The sequence below is a fragment of the Arabidopsis thaliana genome (assembly GCF_000001735.4).
Source record: "Arabidopsis thaliana chromosome 1 sequence".
NCBI lineage: Eukaryota > Viridiplantae > Streptophyta > Magnoliopsida > Brassicales > Brassicaceae > Arabidopsis > Arabidopsis thaliana.
Window position 1 is genome coordinate 12018679 of NC_003070.9, and position 21300 is coordinate 12039978.

The window sequence follows — 21300 nt, forward strand, 5'->3', positions numbered from 1 at the left end:
AGCGATGAAGAAGAAGTTAGATCGGAGAGAAGCAGAAGCAGAAGCAGAAGCAGAACAAATGATTGACAGAGTTTAGATCCGTAAACTAGAACAGATTAGATCTGGAAAACAATGTCAGATCGGAGATGAAGAAGAAGTTAGATCGGAGTGAAGCAGTTAGATCGGAGAAGAAGACGTTACCTTGGAGGCAAAAGAGATCGAGTCGCGACTTGTGCTGGAGAAGAAGAGTCGCGACGGCTGCTGGAGAAGAAGAGTCGCAACGGCTGCTGGAGAAGAAGAGTCGCGACGACTGCAGGAGAAGACGAGACGCGACGGAGAAGAAGAAGAAGTTAGATCGGACGGTGGAAGTTGGAATGGAAAGAAGAAGTTATATCGGAGAAGAAGAGGTTACCTTGGAGAAGAAACAGATCGACTCGCAGCTGAACCTGGAGAAGAAGAGTTGCGGCGGCTGCTGGAGAATAAGAGGCGGCGACGTAATCAGATCGAAGAAGAAGAGAGGCGACGGCGAAGAAAATAGATCGGAGAAGAAGAGAAGCCGGCGACGAGGAAAACAGATCGGAGAAGAAGAGAATCGAAGAAAAAAAATTAGGTTTAGTATATATAAGCATATATATCCTCGCAAATCCCTCGCAAACCTTGCTAGGAAATTGCGAGGAACCGTCTTTTAAACCAATCAAAATGCAGCTTACATTGCGAGGGAACTGCGAGAGCGCCTAGCAAATCCCTCGCAGACCTTGCTAGGAAATTGCGAGGAATCGTATTTTAAACCAATCAAAATTCAATAATTATATTTGATTCAGTCTCTCCTATTTCTAGTAAGACCCTCAGCAAAATAAGAACATGACTAAAAATTCTAAATATTTTAGGGTTTAGTGTAAATATTGCGAGGGAACTGCTACGCGTACTAGCAAACACCTCGCAATTTCCTCGCAATGTATAATCAATTTTGAAAAATACAACAATCACTATTCAAAATCATTTGGATTCATTTTTTTTAATCATTAGAACGTTAATTATCTACATTTGAACCTATTTTATCATCATATAATTCGAATGTGTTTTTTCCCCAAATACATCAATGATGATCTTATGGTTTTCATTAAGTATGAATCATGAATGTTTAACATTTTCAAAATGAAATGTTGATATTGAAACCAATACAATATTTTTTTGTTCAAACCATATAATCAACTTGAATGATTATATGGTCACTTAGATTCATATCTATAAATGAGAATCGAAGATTGCAATACACTTTTATGTATTTTAGGGTTTAGGGTAAAGATTTGCGACGTATCTGCTTGGGATTTGCGACGGATAATATCTTTCTTGCGAAACCATCGTACTTCCATCGCAAATTTGCGAGGAAGTCTTCCCTCGCAAGTTTTGCGACGGAATTGCTACTCGCGTGCGGTACGTAGCAAGTTTCTCGCAATATCCTCGCAATAATTGCGAGGAATGCCTTCCCTCGCAAACCTTCCTCGCAAATTGACTGTTTTCTTGTAGTGAAACTAGTACATTTAAATTACTAATCTTTAAAACTTTTTGCCATATATATTCATCATTAATTTATTGCCTAATCTCAAAAAATAGTTTCGCAGTCTCGCCTAAAATATGAATCAACCACTTCTTGAGAAAATGTTTTACCTGTAGACCACCAGTCAGGTTATTTTAATCTATTTACAAATCTACTATCTACGTTACAACTAAAAAACGTATCTATGAGTACATTAAGCCTATCAGTTTCAATCCAATCATATTTTACTACTGAAATATGTTCTATGAACACCTACAAAATGTATATATGAACACATTAAGCCAATTATATTCTTATTTTGTTTATGTCCAACTATATGTCTCTTCATTTACACTTTTGCATAGTTTCTTCAACCACTAAATGTTTTGACTCAACAAATATTTTGAACAAAAAAATATATCATATAGCAATAATTGATGATGTATTTACAAGAAAACTAAATTAAGTAAAAAAACTACTTGATTAGAATGCGTTTATGACCAACCAATAAACTAAAGGTTGAGAAATTAAAAGAAATTAATTTGACGTAACTAAAAAAATAATATAAATGAGTCTTAGATAATTCAAAGATAGAAATATAAATGAAAGTAACAATCTAAAATACGACCACTAAATTAAAAGTAAATAGACAAAGAAAAATCATATATCGATCTTACCATATACAAATTACAAATTTGTTTCAAATCAACACATATTTCTAATTAAAAAAAAACAAATTGAAATATATAATGTAAAATTTTACATTAAATCATGACACATGTAGTAGTCTAATTTTTTTAGTACAATGATATATGATAATTAAGTTTTATATAATTCAAATACAAAAAATCAATACAAATAATCTTGAAAACAAAAATTAAATTATAAATTTTAGGAAGACGATGATTTATAAATCTTTAATAATTCAATGCATGCCACGATAATGTGATAACTTTGTAGCTGTGTATAAGCACACCTAGAGATGGAGATAACACCTAGAGATGGAGATAGAGAGAGAGAAAGCTTCAGGAGGAGATGAAGAAGATGAGAGGAGGTGCAGATTTGGGGATGTTTTTTTCTTTTTTTTTCGGTCCAATTTTTTTTTTTCTGGATGGATTGATCAACTTTACAAAATCTCTGGCAAATATTTGGTAGATTTTTATTTTATTTTCATTGCTTTAACTTATGAATAAATCTATATTTTGAAAAATAAAAAGCTTGTGTACTTCTCGAATGTTTATGGTCTTAATATTGCTGCTTGCTTCGTTTTGGTCGCATGATTTTAAATTTACTAGGTTATAAATCCACGCGTAATTTTTTTATCAAAATTGATTCTTAACTCTATTGATTTTTATAATTTTTAATATGGTATATTTAAAATAAAATGTTTACTTTATTAGAAATTTTAATACTATAATCAATAATATATACTTTTCACCAAATTATATTACGCGTGGGTTCAAAACCAAGTGTTAATTACTTTGAAAAGCAAATTTTATATAATAAAATTTTAAAGTATGATATACTCATAACTTGATTTTTTTTTTTTTGCCGGCTACTCATAACTTGATTTGGTGCTATTTATGACAATTTCTCTAATTTATTCGACTTTTGTTATTTTGTTCTTTAAAGCAATGATAAATTATTATTTGGTCTGGCCCGGAACGGACTGCTTTCAAATGGACCGGGCCGCCAGCCCACATACTAACTCATTTAGATATAAGTTTCTTCTAACCTCTCTTTCTCTAAAAAGCTGTCGGCGAGTGGGAGAAGCGCAGAGAGAGCAAACAAAGAGCAAACTTGAATTATTTCTCCGTTGGCTTTGTTTGAAAATATATAAAAAAAACAATTAACGGGCCATGAGCTTGTTGCAAATAATCTATTTATTTTTCATTTTAGGATTTTTGTTTCTCGACACGAGTTGAGCTGATTTTGATAAGCCCACATGACATTGTTTTAGAGTTTCTGTTTTTCTTCTTTATACTTTTTAAAATGCGGCCAGTGAATAATTTTCTAAGGTTTATGCTTTAATACAAGTTAAATAATTTTTTTGTAAATAATTTTTTGTTGGAATGTCAAATTTATTCAACAAAAGAAAATGATTACAAAGAGTTTTGAAAGGTAAAAAATGGAGAAAATAAACGTGAAAAGTAGAAACAAAAATGATGAAATTGGCGCCACTTACATCATTATAGAAAGTTCAAAAGGCCTAATTCTGACACAATATTATTAACGGGTCATGGGCTTAATGACAATAATAAACTTTTCTCACTTTTGAGTTTTAATAAGCCCACATTTGCTTTAGGGTTTCTGCGTCTCTATCTTTAAATTGCTTCCGACGATTCATAAACTAGGGTTTCTGCCTTTAGCCGTCGTGAGAGAGAGAGCAAATCGAAGAGAGAGCAAAGAGAAAATAATATGTTGTTTGCGTTTGGTACGGTGACTCGATCTGTGGCTAATTCAGTGGTGGTTTGCTACGGCTTTCTTTCGACAATGGTGTTTTCTTTCGACCTAAACTTGATAGACCGAACCAAACTGAACCAATTTTTATATATATTTACTCAATTAAATCCTAAACTCCTCTATTTGATCTGAACCCGATCAACCCGAATACATAAATATCTAATCTTATCCATCTGAAAGGATACTAAACTCTCTAATTCGAATTACCCGAATCCAGAAAAAGCCGAATAGCATGCATTCTATTGGTACTTGATTATATTAATTGGCATATATATGACCTGTTATTGCCAATAATATATTTTGGGTGTTTCCTGGGCTTCAGTTTTATTGGGCTAGGAATGGGTGTACTTTTAAACCCACTTCTGATTAGTCTCTTAGTAAAACCCACTTTTAAACCCACTTCTGACCCACTTCTGACGCCGTCATTTTTCTTGAGAAGGAGAGAGAGCACCACTTCCGTCATTCCAGCCCAATATTTTTAACGGGCCATGGGCTTATTGTAAATAATGTATTTTTCTCATTTTTGGTTTTCTTTATGGGCACGATTTTAGTGGGCTGAATTTTGATAAAGGCCCACATATGAAAGATATTTAGGGTTTTTTCTCTTGATACCTTTTAAAACGCCGTCGAGAAATCTCCCTCTAGGGTTTCTTTGATCAAACCAGAGAGCCGTCAGGGAGAGCAAAACAAAGATCGGAGAAGATGAAGACGATTCTTTCTTCCGAAACGATGGACATCCCCGACAGTGTTACCATCAAGGTTCACGCTAAAGTGATCGAAGTCGAAGGACCTCGCGGGAAGCTTGTTCGCGATTTCAAGCATCTCAACCTCGATTTCCAGCTGATCAAGGATCCAGAGACTGGAAAGAAGAAGCTTAAGATCGATTCGTGGTTTGGAACACGCAAAACCAGCGCCTCCATCAGAACCGCTCTTAGCCACGTCGATAACTTGATCTCCGGTGTTACCAGAGGTTTCCGTTACAAGATGAGGTTCGTGTACGCCCATTTTCCCATCAACGCCTCCATCGGCGGTGACGGAAAGTCTATCGAGATCCGTAACTTCCTTGGCGAGAAGAAGGTTTGTTTTATCTTCTTCATCTCTGATTTGATTCTCATAGATTCGTGTAGATCTCGGAATGAAATAGACTGACACTAGATTCAACTTTATGATTGGACGATGATGATTGATTTCTGAGTTTGCGAGCACTGAACTTACATAGAAATGTGTTTATTGGAATAATAGGTGAGGAAGGTAGAGATGTTGGATGGTGTAACCATTGTTCGATCTGAGAAGGTGAAGGATGAGATTGTTCTTGACGGTAACGACATCGAGCTTGTTTCAAGGTCATGCGCTTTGATCAACCAGGTACTCTCTCTAACTAGCTGGTATCAAAGAGATTTAGGTGTTATCTAGCCAAATTTGCATTTTCTTGGGACTAAAAGGTTGAGAGATTGTGTTAGATAGGTGACACGGTTCAGTTCTAGGAATCAGATTTTGCATAAATGAAGTGAAAATCGATTTGTATTATCTCTATAGGTCTCTAATAGACGATTAGATTACTCGCTAAGTAAACTTTGCCAATTTTGCCTATTGTTTGGCTTCTTAAGCTTTTCAGCATTGTGTATGAAAGTGTTTTTTTGGTTGATGTTTGAGTTTAGGATCACATTTTTGCATAGTGAAATCAAAAGGATCATTTCAGTGATTGATTTACGTGTTCAAGTCTTTGTTGTAATCTTTTATGTTGTGATTGTTGTGCAGAAATGTCACGTGAAGAAGAAGGATATCAGGAAGTTTCTTGATGGTATCTATGTTAGCGAGAAAAGCAAGATCGTAGAGGAAGAATGAATGCCCATATCATCGTCTTAGCTCCTATTTCTTGTCTTTTGAATGTTAGTTTCGTTTTATGGACCAAATCCACCGGTGTTGCAAAACTCTGGCTATCCCTTGTTCCCTTTTTGTGTTCGAGATTTTATTTACTTATGCACAAGTTTTGGAGACGAGCTATCATTTTCACCTTTGCTTAATTAAATCATATCGTGTGAATTTGGGATTGTTCTGGATTTGGCATTGTGGGTTGTGCATTCAAAATTGATACTTCAGTCACTAAACTAAAATCAATTTCTCGCAACGCTGTGATCAAACATAAAGATAACTTGAGACAACGAAAGCGAGCTTTGCAATTTGAGAAAAGCTACGAGACGCCCTGATGGTCAGGTGATCAATATTAGTGCAGAATGATTCTGCTTTCCAGAAGTCCTCTTTCAACCATCGTTTATCATATTGGAAGCACCGAGGATTCATGAGACAACTTATAATTTAATCATGAAATGTGATTTCGACATCAGAAAGGACTAGTATGTTAACATTGTGCTCAGTGGCGGATCAACCATGTTTCCAGGAATTGCTGATCGGATAACCAAAGAGATCACGGGGTTGGCACCTAGCAGCAGGTGGTTGCACCACCTGAGAAGAATATTGGAGGATCCATCTTGGCTTCTCTTAGCACATTCCAACAGGTACCGTAAACTCTTTAACCGTGTGATGATGATTCAAGTTATTCACACAAAGTACTGATGTTTGGTGTGGATATCAAAGGCAGATTACGAGGGATCAGGGCCAGCCATTTTTCACAGAAAATGCTTTTAGACAACCTCTTTATGTAGCTTGTTGATTGATGAAATTGGCTTAAGATTAATATTTTTAGTCTTTAGTCGTGGCTTGTTTTAAGTTTTGTTCCTTTATGTTTCTTCATATGTTTGAGAAAAGCGGAGATGGGTGTGTAACTTTATCCAAATGTTCGTCAAGTTCAAGAACAGTATAATTTTGAAGATTTGATATAATGGTTGAAAAGGAGACTTGAAGAACAAGGTCAAATGTGTTTTGGTAATGGTTATGTTTTATATGTTTTGATCCTCAGTATCCTCTCTGATCGACACTTCAAACATTTTGTACTTATTTTATCTCTTTGTTTATTTTTTATGGATCGTCAGCTAATAGAGAACCAAAGTTTGAAACCAAAGGTATTAGAGAACAAACCAAAAGCCAAAAAGAGAGCAAACTAGAGATAAATACTAAATGTGTCGTTATTCTTCAAAACAAAGATGGTTTCACAAGTCTTGCAGCCATACCTCATTAAGGCTGACGGTATCCGAATTGTGATGGACATGCTCGTATTCAACTAAGATTTGTGAAAAAGTCAGATTACACAACAGTTTTCTAAAAAGTGTTGGACTCCACCATAGTATAACCACTGTGCAAATCACCATCTACCGTCAACAATTTCAATGTCTTATTCACTCTGAAACGAGTAGAGTTTATATAGAGTGAGTGAGAGAGAGGTCAATGTAGTGTCACTTGAAAACTGCAATTTTTACTCTCGTTTTTTTACCGGTTTTACTTGTCTTTTTTACTTTTTATATATTATCTTCTATTTATTACCCATTTTGATGTTGCCTTATTCATGGTCAAATAATGCACAACCACGAGTAATACCATCACAGTCTCTTTGGTTTTGTTACGAATTACTAGTAGTATCTAATCCGTATGTCAATGGGTTAGAAGTGATAAATTCCATTATGTATATATAGTAAATACTAAATACAACAATATCACTTTAAAAAATCCAAAACTATATATTTAAAACGGAATTCTCTTGAGGAAAAAAATAAATGGAATTCTCTTTTAGTGTTTGATATATACAAATTAATAGGATTGGTAATAATCCCCCTTGATATGAATACAACAGAAAAGACTAACAATCAGTTTATCAAACTATTGTACATTTCCTCTACCAACCACCAAACAAGAAGGAATCGATTCAAAAGCAGAGTAACTCATGTCACTTAGCCACTAAGGTCACCGACGTTTCCCCTCGAAGGAATGGTAAACAATGCTTATCAAACACCCACAAACCATCTCTCTAGATATTCACGTATGTTTAGATAAAAGTATCTCTTGATACATGAATATGTATGTCACGTGTGAAGAATTCTTATGCTCAGTCGACAAATCTAGCATTGGTCCGGTGGGACATGAAAACCCTGACATTATGCTCGACTTGTCTAGAATACTATGCCCCATTTATTATCCTTTTACATAGTACTGTATCAATTACAAAAATGGGGATAGGACAAGATCCTAATTATCAATTCCTCGAGTCCAAAGTTATGGGTACCACGTGAATTATTTTACGAATTTTCTTTATTATCTTGACTTCTTTACCTGATTTTTTATATTTTCAACTACATGGAGACATGGCAAAACGAAAAATGAGGCTATTCAATCTCCAACTTTATCTCAAAATTTTATTTTTCCCTCTCTTTAAGACCACTTCTAATAATAAGTGTGGTTCTTGGCTTTTTGGTAAAGAATAGACACCAATTGTCCTTTTTTATTACAATAAATTCGGACAAATTTGATTTCTTGTGATGGTGGATCCCTTTTTCTCGTGCTTCGAGCTCCAATAAACTTTTCTTACATTTTTAATCCATTTTTACGTTGATATTTTTTTATAAAATTTCCACCACCTTACAAAAGATTTTAGCTTTTTGTGTTACTAATTAAAATCAGAACAAAAGTTGCAAGTCTTTCATCTCTATGCACAAATGGCGAAAGAGAACAGTAGTCATAGCCTTGCAGAAGCAAAGAGAAAGAGACTCACTTGGATTCTTTGTGTAAGTGGACTTTGCATATTGTCTTATGTTCTTGGATCTTGGCAAACCAACACTGTCCCAACTTCTTCCTCTGAGGCTTACTCAAGAATGGGATGTGATGAAACATCAACAACCACTCGGGCTCAGACTACTCAGACTCAAACAAATCCTTCTTCTGACGATACTTCTTCCTCTTTGTCTTCCTCAGAACCAGTTGAGTTAGATTTCGAAAGCCATCACAAACTCGAGCTGAAGATTACGAATCAAACCGTAAAGTACTTTGAGCCATGTGACATGTCTTTGAGTGAGTACACTCCATGTGAAGATCGAGAGAGAGGAAGAAGATTTGATAGGAACATGATGAAGTACAGAGAGAGACATTGTCCTTCTAAAGATGAGCTTCTTTATTGTCTGATTCCTCCTCCACCAAACTACAAGATTCCATTCAAGTGGCCTCAAAGTAGAGATTATGCTTGGTACGACAACATTCCACACAAGGAGCTTAGTATTGAGAAAGCTATCCAGAACTGGATTCAAGTAGAAGGGGAAAGATTCAGGTTCCCTGGTGGTGGCACAATGTTTCCACGTGGAGCTGATGCTTACATTGATGATATTGCTAGACTCATTCCTCTTACTGATGGAGCCATTAGAACAGCTATTGATACAGGATGTGGTGTAAGTTTCGATTTCTTGTTACCATTTTTATATGCATCTATCTATCTTTGATTTGTTTTTTAATAGTTCTGTTTTCTTAGTTTATTTTTTTAATTACAACAAATGATTATGTTAAAATACGACTTCTTGATTGGTTACCAAATCGGAAGGATAATAGTTTAATTAATTCGGTATCATTTGGTTGTTTAGGTGGCGAGTTTTGGTGCATACTTGTTGAAGAGGGATATTGTGGCTATGTCATTTGCTCCAAGGGACACTCATGAAGCTCAAGTTCAATTTGCGTTGGAACGTGGAGTTCCTGCGATTATCGGGATTATGGGATCAAGAAGGCTTCCTTATCCAGCTAGAGCTTTTGATCTTGCTCACTGTTCTCGTTGTTTGATTCCTTGGTTTCAAAATGGTAAAGAACATTTTCTTGACTTGTTTTTTCCATAAGGTTTCTTGATTGGTGTAGCAAATAACCAAAAAAAGAATTGGATGTGTGTAGATGGTTTGTACTTGACCGAAGTGGACCGGGTTTTAAGACCGGGCGGTTATTGGATCCTTTCGGGTCCACCGATCAACTGGAAGAAATACTGGAAAGGCTGGGAAAGATCACAAGAGGATTTGAAGCAAGAGCAAGATTCTATAGAAGATGCAGCAAGAAGTCTTTGTTGGAAGAAAGTTACAGAAAAGGGTGATTTATCAATTTGGCAAAAGCCTATCAATCACGTTGAGTGTAACAAACTCAAACGAGTTCACAAAACTCCTCCTCTATGCAGTAAATCAGATTTACCCGATTTTGCTTGGTAATAATCTCAACCCCTCCTAAAAGTTTCATATTTACTTACATTTTTTTTGTATTATAAGTTTTACGTGAATGCGAATTAAATCACCGAATTTAGATATTAATTCTACATTTTTCTTTTTAAAATTTAGAGTTTTGGTAAAAAATGTTTTTTCTTACAAAGTTTAGAGTTAGTATCTGAATTTCGAGATTTATGAGATAAAACATGAATGTTGCATAGAACTTTTATATTTTTTTCTCTGTTTTCTTGTATAAGATGTTTTACCTATTTGTTTCTCTTTCTTTTAATTTTAATTTTCTATGCAACATTCAAATTTATTTAGTGTAAATTGTTCTATGCAGCATTCAATTTTATTGTAGTTAGTTAGTTAGTTCTAGAAATTGAAAAAAAAATTAGAAATAAATCGCTAAAACATCTTATTCTACTCAACGGAAAAATGATTTTTGATAATAGGTACAAAGATTTGGAATCTTGTGTAACACCATTACCAGAAGCAAACAGTTCAGACGAATTCGCAGGCGGTGCATTGGAGGATTGGCCAAACCGAGCTTTTGCGGTGCCACCTAGGATAATCGGGGGAACCATTCCGGACATTAATGCTGAGAAATTCAGAGAAGACAATGAAGTGTGGAAGGAGAGAATATCATATTACAAACAGATAATGCCAGAGCTTTCAAGAGGAAGATTTAGGAACATAATGGACATGAATGCATACTTGGGAGGATTTGCTGCGGCAATGATGAAATATCCATCTTGGGTTATGAATGTGGTTCCTGTGGATGCTGAGAAGCAAACGTTAGGGGTTATCTTTGAACGAGGATTTATAGGGACTTATCAAGATTGGTGTGAAGGATTCTCTACGTATCCGAGAACTTATGATTTGATTCATGCTGGTGGATTGTTCAGCATTTATGAGAACAGGTAAACACAAATTACTACATTTTAATTGCGTTTATGTTATACTTATATAGTAGATAAATCTATACACTGAAACATTTTAAGGAAAAAATTATTTGTTAATGGTAAATGTTAAACACACATGAAAGGTAGATCTTTCGTTTGCGTTTGCAATTTACAAAATATTATATGAAAATAAACTCACAAATTTGTGCGTCCAATACTCCAATCATTTACAAGGGATATATAATTAATTTATATTATGAATATATGTTTTTCAAATATTATCATTTAAACTATATGATAAAAAAACATGTACATTTTCGATAACTTGGGCTTTTAAATATGAACTATCTTTATTTATTTTTTATTTTTTTAAAAGAAACTAAGTAATCTTTTTTTTTTCTGTTCTTAAAATTCTAGTGTACTAGAAATTGTGCACTTGCATTTTTGTTTGCGTTCTCACTAACGTGAATCCTAATGTTGTTGTTGTTGTTGTTGTTGATGAAAGGTGTGATGTTACATTAATACTACTTGAGATGGATAGAATTTTGAGACCAGAAGGAACCGTGGTGTTTAGAGACACTGTGGAAATGTTGACGAAGATACAAAGCATAACCAATGGAATGAGGTGGAAGAGTCGGATTTTGGATCATGAGAGAGGTCCTTTTAATCCTGAGAAGATCCTTCTCGCTGTAAAATCCTATTGGACCGGTCCTTCTTCTTAGCTAGTTCTAGCTTTCTTGGAACTCTCTACTCTAATCTTTTTCTTATCTTGTGTGTCTCATCTTTGTTTTATTTTTAATTGTTTGTTTTAAAAGATTTCTATGATTATATAAGAAAATACAGGGAGGATCAACATCTTCAGAGACATGTTGCTTCTCGAGAACATTTTACATGCATTTGAGGTTTTGAATGGTTGTCATAAAGCCAACTCCTCTAGCCGAATCACTCTTAAAATCGACATATATATTTCTAAAGCTTTTGATTCGGTTGAGATGAGACTTTTTACTAAGCTTGCTTCATGTATTAAACTTTCAATCGGAGTTTATGGAATGCATCAGAGCGTGTAGTTGCTCCCCTTCCTTCTCACTCACTAGCAACGGTACATCCTCAAGATTTTTAAAAGGCAAATCAGGGCTGAGACAAGGTGATCCGCTCTCGCCATCTCTTTTTGTCATGTTAATGAATGTGCTATCTCTAATGCTGAATCAAACAAGCATGTTTTTACGGTGTTTTTACGGTGCTCTCCAAGTTTGAACAGATCTTTGACCTCTCGGTTAATCTAGCAAAACAATTAGCATGTTTTGTTCGGGTGTTGATGACACGATACTGCTGCAAGTCCAAAACAAGTTTTTTCTCTCTCTAGTTGCCCCTCTAATCTGTTACCTTGGTTTGTCGTGGTGTTCAAGGAAATTTTCAGTTGCAGACTGTGATCCTCTAGTACCTTAGCTTTGCAAAAAAAGAATAGTTCGTCATATTTGAGTCTCGCATGTGGATATACGCTCATCTCTTCGCGGGATATCATGGATAATTGTTTTATGGAGCTTTATGTTCATGCTACCAAAGCTGATTATACGTCATACAAACACACTTTACAACACCTATTTTTGGCATGGCTCTATTTGGGTGGCTTGGCATTCTCTTTCAGTACCAAATCACTCAAAATACAAGATCGAATACACCCCGGCCTACATTTGTATTGCACCAAAATTAAGAACATATTCATGATTTTATTTGTTATTTTAATTTATTGGTAGCTCGACAATTACTAAAGAATATTGTTTACATTACAGAAAAATCTAGAATCAATTCATTATTATTCTTTATGTTGTTTTTCATTTGTATGCATCCTTAGTATGTACATGCTTCGTCTTGTGATGCATCATTTCATCTCAATAACAAGTTATAAAAAAAAAGTTTAACAACAAAAAAAGAAAATTATACATGAATGATAACACTAAATTTTACCATGTTTTAGATTATGCTTTCCATGCATTTAGCTTAGTTTCATGACTATTTTCATGCATTCCTAGTCATTTTCTTTCACATTTCATGTTTTGCATTGCATTATATAGCATATTTGCATATGGAGTGATTTGCAGGTAAAACATGTGCTTTTGGACCTGTTTTGGGAGTTTCTAGCACAAGGAGAGGATTTGCTCAAATTTGCACATGAAGGGAAGGACAAGGAGCTATGCTCGGGGATTTTGCTCGGCCTGTTGATCGAGTACCAAGCCGAAGAGTTGTCGTCTGAAGAAGTGAAGCTGCTCGACCTAACCTTCACGAGAAGAAGTCGAGTTCACCTACTCGGTATTTCTACTCGGCTTCTTGTCGAGTGGTGCTTCACCGCCTTAGTTATTTGTCGTTTTACTTTTTAGGGGTTCCTTGTATTTACTATAAACAGACCTCTTAGGTTATTGTACAAAAGCATATTTGCTTTGTCCGCTGGATTATAGATTTTCTTTGTTTGTAGTTCATTTTCCTATTGATCTATTGAGTTTTTGAGTTTTATTTTTTCTGCAAAGTTGTTCATCTTGTTTAGATGATTAGATCTATAACATACTAAGTTTATAATGATTTATGGGTTTTATGATTTTTCTGGGTTTTGTATGATGATGTTCTTAAGTGTTCTTGAGTAGTGTTCTTCATAGCTCTTGAGGATGGGTTAGGTTTAGGCGTATTTCTCTGTTTCTTTAGCTAACTAAGTGTTTATATGTATGATTTCCTTCCAGATTAGGTGTTCTTACTGCTATTTCCTTTTTTGATCAATTGGAGGTTGATCTCAGACTTCCCACACCCAAAAGGTGTTTGATGAAATGTCTGAACTAACTAATTCCACTGATTTACATACTCTAGCCCAAGAGATTAGATGTTTAAAATACTAATTGATTTTAATAGATTGTTGTTTAATGTCTGCTTTGCTATGTTTCATCAATGACAATTGATATTAGGAAGTAGTAAAGTGATGAGGATCATTGTCACGAGAGTGGATTGATCTGATTTTGAATCTATTGTGTATGGATAGCTTGATTGAGGTTGTTAGTTAGCTAAATGGATTGAGGAGTCAACTAGAATCCATTCGCCCCATTCTTAAGACCTATGTTCCTTCTGATTGATTGAATTTCTTGTTCATCTGCTCGAATTTTGTGTTCCTTCTGTTTAGTTCATCTGCTCGCTTGACTTGTTTACTCGACATGCATGTTCAATATGCTCGGCCGAATACCTTGTATGTTCTCTATTTAGTTTGCTCTTTAGTTTATGCATTTGATAGCACCTGTCTTTAGTCTACTTATTGCATTGTTGCCTTGTTTAGTTCCTATTTAGTTTATTTTCTGCATCTAGTACTTATCGTGTTTAGTTTTTGCTATTGTTCTTTAATTTCTGCTTAGTATAGTTGCATTTGAAATTTGGTATTGCATGTTAACCTTTTGCTTAGATTTAGTAGAAACACACCAAACATATTCACATTTGACTTGACTTAGTATAAACTCGATAACAAATACACTCATTTGAATTGACACCTTAAATACTAGAATGACATGATAGTATTATAGGAATTGATCTATAAAACACATAAAGAATCACAAGTTTTACTAACCAATCAATTTTCTGGTCAACTATTGAGATTAAATTGGAAGTTAACTTTAGCTTTCTTATGACACTTTTCTAATTTAAATTTAAAATCTAAATCGTCTATTTGTGTGTTGAAATTGTATTAATGCAATATGAGATTTCACATTTTTCATTTTGCCAAATTACCTCACTAACTTTTCATTTCGTATGAATGCTTATTTTATATACATTTCTCATTGTTCTTCTTTTTGAAAAAATAAATCAAAACTTAAATGATGAACTAAATTAAAATCCAAAATAAATGATAAATTAAATTTCTTATTCAAAAAACAACAAGCACGCTATATATTTTTTCTTAAGATCTCCAAACTATACCGTCTGATAGATACTATATTATGAAAAATAAGATCTTAAGTAGATTTAATGACTTATTATATATATTTCTCTTTAAAAATATCATCAAAGATATCTATGCTCAAAACAAAATTAGCATCAAATCGTTAAAGACATAAACAAATTTTCTTAAAACAATGAAGAGATGCATTATAGTTTTTAAAACAATGAAGACATTGTGGACAAAAAAAATAGAAAGTCATCAATTACACTTTCTGACCATTTTTGAACCATTTGTAAATATTTAATTTTTTGTATTTTTCAGTCGATTTAACAAAACTCCAAAATATGACAAAACTAGAAAAAAAACATGTTTGAGAGAACTTGTTCTAGATTTCATTTTCTTTACCTCTTCTTTTGAGAATATGAATATTTTCTTCGTCATATTACAAAACTCACTGCATGAACAAAACCCTCAACATCAAATATTTTTTTCAATTCCTTAACACATTTTTAATATATAGAAAACTAAAGGAAACATAAAGTCATGTATCATCTCAACAAGCATTATATCTCATGCATTGGTTTTAAAGGTCATTTCTCATTGATTGTGGATTCGTAACTTGCTTTTAAGATCAAAATTTTTCTCTAGTTCCACTTTCAATTGATCATATCCATGTAAAGCATTTAAATCCACAATTTTTCTTATGGCTACATCGTATCTGAAGATGTTTAGTGACACCATATAAAGATCATGTGAGCCGAGTAGAGTCATCAAAGCTTTACACAAATATCTTTCTAATATATTTTTGATGTCTTAATATATTGAGGCACAACAAATGTTTGTTCAAGTGCACTAGTTTCACATAATTACAAAAAGGGATGTCGTAGATAAATAGTACAAAAATGATTATTTTATTCTTACCTTAGTACGACTTATTGTAAAATTGAATTGTGTAATTTGGACCTCTTTTAGTGATGTATGAGTTTTGAATATGTTCAATCATTTTATTTTAAGAGAGTTTAGAAACTTCAGATTTTTTATTTGATCCAATTAAACCCATGGGGTCTTTGATCTTTAAGGTTGTGGCGAGATCAACTTTAAACAATATGTAAATTAGTATTTTCTTTATTGGTTGAACTATTTATTCGTTGTTATTGTTTTGTTTCGATATGGCTGGGATTGAGCCACTCATTATCCAACCATAAAGAGACTTGCCTTACAATGACTAAACTAATGAACACTAAAGAGAGAATCAAGCTCAGTTGTCTAATTTCTTGCCATGTCTGAAAATTCGATGATATTGAATATAAATATAGGAAATAGCAGGAATGAGAAATGCATTCACAAAAACATTTTAGCTTATCGAAAAAATGATAATAAAAATGTTACATTTTACTTATATCATTAAGATGACGAGAACATTTTTTATTGAGGAAAGTTGACTGAGAAATAATTGATGAAAGCATTAAATGCTCGATATTCCATGTTGAAACCTTATCAGGTAAAAATGAAGGACCTGACAAAGTTTCACCATGGGACATCGAGCATTTAATCCCTTCATCAAATTTCCTGTCAACTTTGCTCAAGAAAAAACGTTTTTTTGTCGATTTAGTGAAATTAGTAAAATGCAAAATTCTTAAAATCATTTGTTTCATTAGTTAAAACTTCTTTGTAAGTACCTTTTACATTCCATCTATTTTCTTATTTATGTTCTAAATCACTGAATCTTTGGACATGCCAAGAAATTAAACAACCAAACATGTATTCTCCCATTAGTATTCTTCGGTACAGTTAAATATTCCAAGTGTCATTCTTGTCGGCTAATGAGTTACTCAATCTCAACCATGAACACAAAAACTATAACAACAGCCAAATGGTTCAACCAATGAAAGAAAAATTAGTTGCATATTATTTGGAGTTGATATGACAACACTTCAACTCACAAATATCCAATGACTCTAATTGAATCAAACCAAAAATCTGAAATTTCTAAACTTTCTCAAAGTAAAATGCTTGACCATAAATCAAAACTCTAACATCACTAAAAGAGGTCCCAATGACATAATTCAGATTTAGTGGAAGTCATACTAAGGCAAACATAAAATCACCGTTTCGTACTATTTATCTATGACATCTCTTATATATGCATGTGAAATAAGTGTATTTAAACAAGCATTCGTTGTACTTCATATTTTTAAGAATCAAATATATTTATAGAAAGAAATTTACGTAAAGCTTTGATGACTCTACTCAGCTCACATGATCTTTATGTGGTATTACTGAACATGTCTAGATGCCATGTGTAGCCATGGGTAAACTATAGATTTAAATGCTTTACATGGATATGATGAACAGTTGAGAGTGGAACAAGAGGAACTCTTTGATCTCAAAGGTGAATTACAAATCCTACAATCAATATAAAATTGTCTTTAAAGACAATGAAGGAGATATGATGCTTGTTGGGGTGATCCATGGTTTTGTAATTCCTTTATCTTTCTATATATTGAAAATATGTTAAGACATTAAAAGAAATTATTTGAAGTTGAGGGCTGTGTTCATGTAGTTAATTTTGCAACATGGCGAATAAAATAGTCATATGACCAAGAGAGGAAGTCTAGAAAATGAAATTCGAAAACTCGGAGACAGAGATTAGAAAGCAACATGCCACATGCAAGATCATGGTGTGTCAAACACACTACGACTAATAATACGAGGAGATTACAAATAGTCACTATCAAGAGATCATGTGACATTGAAATGAATTCATTAGTCTCAATGGTCGCTGACACGAACCATGAAAAGTAGTTAAGAGTCTGCAACAGTTTCTCACTGTACGAGTAGGAATCCATGGATAGCTCGGTAAAAGAGTTGTCTCCATAACATAGGAGGGTGGTGAAAGTTTCTCTAAGTAGTAGCATTGTTGTAACAACAATTTCTTGTATCAAAAGTGAATAGGATTATTTTGACCCTCAAGGTCAGGTCAGATAGGTATCGTTATGTTGTGTTAAGTTGAAGCTTGGACTCCCTCGGGAAGATGATTTGAGGGAGTTGGATCTGTAACTGAGAAGAGGAGGCAACTAAAGACATGGTTAACTTGGGATCACAAAAGGTACAAGCTAGAATATAAACATTTAAGCCGATAATAATGGTCTCATCCTAAAAGAAGGGAGCTTGGGGCAGTTGAACTGATATCCTTTGTGCTAAAAAGTTCTTCAGACAAAAGCCGAGATGAGCTTGCGAATAGGAATCGAGATAAGAAAGTACAATACCAAACTAGACTAAATGATTCAACGCTATAATGATGTCATAAGTCAATCAACACAAAGAATAAAAAAATCCAATAAAATAATTGAGAATACAAAGGAAATAAATTGGAGATGTGCAAAGTAATTGTAGAGAGTGATAGGGCACATAAAAAGGAGAAAGCTTTCTTGGAGGAACATAAGGGCCATAGTTCTACAGATGAGAACGTGGGTCAAGGTCATTAAGGATCATCTCTAGAGAGTTAGGGTTTTGCCCAGCCAACTAGTGATCTACTCATTACAAAACTGGGCCAAAACATTAATAATGGGCCACAACTGGAGAACATGCCCACTCACTAAAACCCTAGCTTCTTTTTGCAAGTTTGAATGGTGTCGTTTTTTGGTGATTGCACTGTAGCAAATCAAAGGTAATAGATGGGTTCATCCACGCTGGAAAGGAAGGCAGTTTTGGGGGTTTTAAACCCTCAGAAAGAGGGGCGAAGGAGATGAAAATAAGTATCCATAATAAGACGGCTTCATGCACCGTTAATGACTCCATCAGACATGGTGCAAATGACAGTCCAAGAGTAAAGATTCCTGCCATCAACAAAGTCCGGTGGCAAAGAGTAAAGATGTGCAAAGTAACTAGATAGAGTGACGGGGGACAAACAAAAGAGAACGCTTTCTCGTATGAAAGGGACATAGTTCTACACATGAGAACGTGGGTTAAGCTCATTAAGGATCATCTCTAGAGAGATTAGGATTTTGTCAAACCAACTATTGATCTACTCATTACACAACTGGGCCACAACTGGGAAACATGCACACTCGCTAAAATCCTAGCTTCTTTTTGCAAGTGTGAATGGTGGTCGTTGCTTGGCTGTTACACTGTAGCAAATCAAAGGTCATATAAGGGTTCATCGATGCTGGAAAGGAAGGCAGTTTTGGGGTTTTTCAACCCTCCGAAAGAGGGATGAAAATTAGGACCAAAACGAGACTAAAGTGGTAATACGATTACAAAAGTTGCGAGCAAGAAGAGAAAAATTCCGATGCTGGCGAGTCAAAGCTTCATCGACATCGGAAATCAAGGCTAGGGTATCATTCTCAATATAAGAGCATGGGAGCGATTTCTATTTTTTCCTAAAACCTCAATTATAATCTTAAATTTGTTGTTACTTGAACAAAAATTAGAGATAAATTACTATCTTTTAATGACCAAATTTGTTATTTCGTTGGGATGTTTTACTAATTGATTATTACCGATTATGATGAATAAACGATAAACTTAACTATTTGAAAATGATATGTCATATTTACCTGGAATGTAGATTTACTTAAATCAATCTACGACAAATTAATTTTTGTTGCTATATTGATGTAAACCCTATTTACAACGAATTAACAACAAAGTGGATCGCTATTATAAATGTGTTTCTTGTAGCTTAAAATAATTCAATCCAAATTTTGAAGCAAAGTTTTATTTAAAAACTGACCGATATTTGTCAGCAACGACGATATAAGCATTGTAAGAGAACCACGTAGGTTGATTGTTCAATGCATTATCCAATATCGTCTTTGCCTCATATTTCTCCACATCGATTGTTTTTGCTCTTATAGTTTCCTTTTTGATGTTTTCCGCTCTAGATCTGTCAATTTGCATTCATTATTCGCTCTTAGTTATACTCTACAAGGTATAAAAATATTGATGAAGAAACATATTAAACAATACTATAACACATCAAAAACTGATTAACGAATTTCCAAATATTACCTTAAACTCTTGAACTGAAACAAAGTTTGAAAAAGTTTTTATCCAAATCAAAAACGTCAACCATTTATCCCCTAATCTGATAACAATTTAAAATTTTCAAAAAAGATATTTTGAATAGAGGATATCAAAAAATTTCTATGAAGAAAATAATTTCAAATCAACATAAATAAATATTTGAACAGATGGATTGAAAGCAAAAGCTCGTTAAGATCCAAAGATATTGTTCCTCTAAATTACATGCTTGCATAAGAAATAATCCATCAAAAGTTAAAGAAATACATGGCAGATCTAAAAAATTGTAGTAATATATTGGACACAAAAAGTTGTTGCAAAAAGTGATCTAAAGAGATTTTAGGCACAAAAACTCATTAGATATTAAAAAAATAATAACTTGATGTACAAAATTTGTTGAAATACAAGAAGCTTGAAAAATTACGAAACAAAATCGGATTTTAAAAGTAATTTCATTTACAATCTAAAAAATTGATGCTTTCAAAATTGAATATAGTTGTGAACAAAAAGAATTGAAGATACATAAAGGTGAAAAAAGCAATACTGATTATACCAATTCATGCAACAAAACAAGGATTAATTGATTAGATGGTTTCGCTCCAAAATTCGTTAAAAACGAATCTCCAACAGACAGTTTGCCCACGAAAAACCGTTGGAAAACTTATGAAACATTTCAGGAAAAGGTAATTAAAATTTTTACAATGAATTAAACATGTTGATCTCTTTCTACTACCCCAAAATATATTATATACTAATAAATTAAAAAATGGTCAAAGTAAAATGATGGCAAGTTGGCATTAGATACCCTAATATTAATGCAATAAATTAAAAAGTGATCAAAGTAAAATTATCTACTATCCATATTATCTTGGATAATTAATAATATAGATATTTAGAAGATTTTGGTTGAGATTTAAAATTATTTTTTTTCTATAATTTTTGTTTAATTTATTTGAATCATCATATAATAGAGATTTAATAAAACAAAAATCAGCATATGTTGTGATTCAAAATTTTAAAAGCGGATATATATTGTTCAATTATAAAGGGAAAAAATGTATGTTCTTACATCGACTAAAATGTTTAGACAATGGATCAGTGTCATATTATAAGTAAAACCAATTGAATTCAAATCTGAGTGAAAATAAAGCTTAACTTAACAAGCATCCAAAATTAACAAGGATATAATAAATTTTAAAATCTTAAAAAGTTGAAAATATATTTATTGATATATTTTGAAAAATATTACAAGACTCAGGTTATATGGTAAAATAGGTTTAATTGACATTAATACGGTGTCATAAGATAGATAAATAAATATTTTATTGTTTTGTTAACATTAGCGATATTAAAATATTAGATATGTAGAAT

General features: G+C 33.4%; 2 protein-coding genes, 2 long non-coding RNA genes, 3 other non-coding genes and 4 pseudogenes across 11 annotated transcripts; 8 read left to right on the top strand and 3 right to left on the bottom strand.

Annotated features, from left to right (window-relative positions):
* Nucleotides 1-4: 4 nt before the first annotated feature.
* AT1G33135 lies at nucleotides 5-517 on the top strand (annotated as a pseudogene; the record flags this gene model as incomplete). Its single annotated transcript has 2 exons — nucleotides 5-70; nucleotides 161-517.
* A 4029-nt stretch (nucleotides 518-4546) lies between these two features.
* PGY2 (Ribosomal protein L6 family) lies at nucleotides 4547-6105 on the top strand. The gene is made up of 3 exons (NM_103048.5): nucleotides 4547-5056; nucleotides 5222-5344; nucleotides 5738-6105. The coding sequence occupies exons 1-3, from the start codon at nucleotides 4682-4684 to the stop codon at nucleotides 5822-5824; spliced, it is 585 nt and encodes a 194-aa protein (NP_564418.1). The 5' UTR covers nucleotides 4547-4681; the 3' UTR covers nucleotides 5825-6105.
* On the bottom strand, nucleotides 4848-4919 carry MIR5630b. The gene has a single exon (NR_139123.1). It is a non-coding gene; the product is annotated as a microRNA ath-MIR5630b precursor (primary transcript).
* A 22-nt stretch (nucleotides 6106-6127) lies between the features above and the next one.
* AT1G33160 lies at nucleotides 6128-6650 on the top strand (annotated as a pseudogene). The gene has a single exon.
* A 938-nt stretch (nucleotides 6651-7588) lies between these two features.
* On the top strand, nucleotides 7589-8181 carry AT1G09145. Its single transcript, NR_143473.1, has one exon. It is a non-coding gene; the product is annotated as an uncharacterized misc_RNA (transcript).
* Nucleotides 8182-8257: 76 nt separating this feature from the next.
* AT1G33170 (S-adenosyl-L-methionine-dependent methyltransferases superfamily protein) lies at nucleotides 8258-11861 on the top strand. Its single transcript, NM_103049.3, has 5 exons — nucleotides 8258-9306; nucleotides 9496-9706; nucleotides 9794-10094; nucleotides 10548-11015; nucleotides 11503-11861. Exons 1-5 carry the CDS (start codon nucleotides 8584-8586, stop codon nucleotides 11717-11719), a joined length of 1920 nt encoding a protein of 639 aa, NP_564419.1. The 5' UTR covers nucleotides 8258-8583; the 3' UTR covers nucleotides 11720-11861.
* Nucleotides 11862-11906: 45 nt separating this feature from the next.
* AT1G33180 lies at nucleotides 11907-12214 on the top strand (annotated as a pseudogene; the record flags this gene model as incomplete). The annotated part of the gene is made up of 1 exon: nucleotides 11907-12214.
* Nucleotides 12215-15208: 2994 nt separating this feature from the next.
* Nucleotides 15209-16077, bottom strand: AT1G33190 (annotated as a pseudogene). Its single transcript has one exon.
* Nucleotides 16078-16368: 291 nt separating this feature from the next.
* On the top strand, nucleotides 16369-16457 carry MIR5666. The gene has a single exon (NR_139124.1). It is a non-coding gene; the product is annotated as a microRNA ath-MIR5666 precursor (primary transcript).
* Nucleotides 16458-18485: 2028 nt separating this feature from the next.
* On the top strand, nucleotides 18486-18763 carry AT1G06657. The gene has a single exon (NR_139125.1). It is a non-coding gene; the product is annotated as an other RNA (long non-coding RNA).
* Nucleotides 18592-18975, bottom strand: AT1G06663. Its single transcript, NR_139126.1, has one exon. It is a non-coding gene; the product is annotated as an other RNA (long non-coding RNA).
* Nucleotides 18976-21300: the final 2325 nt, after the last annotated feature.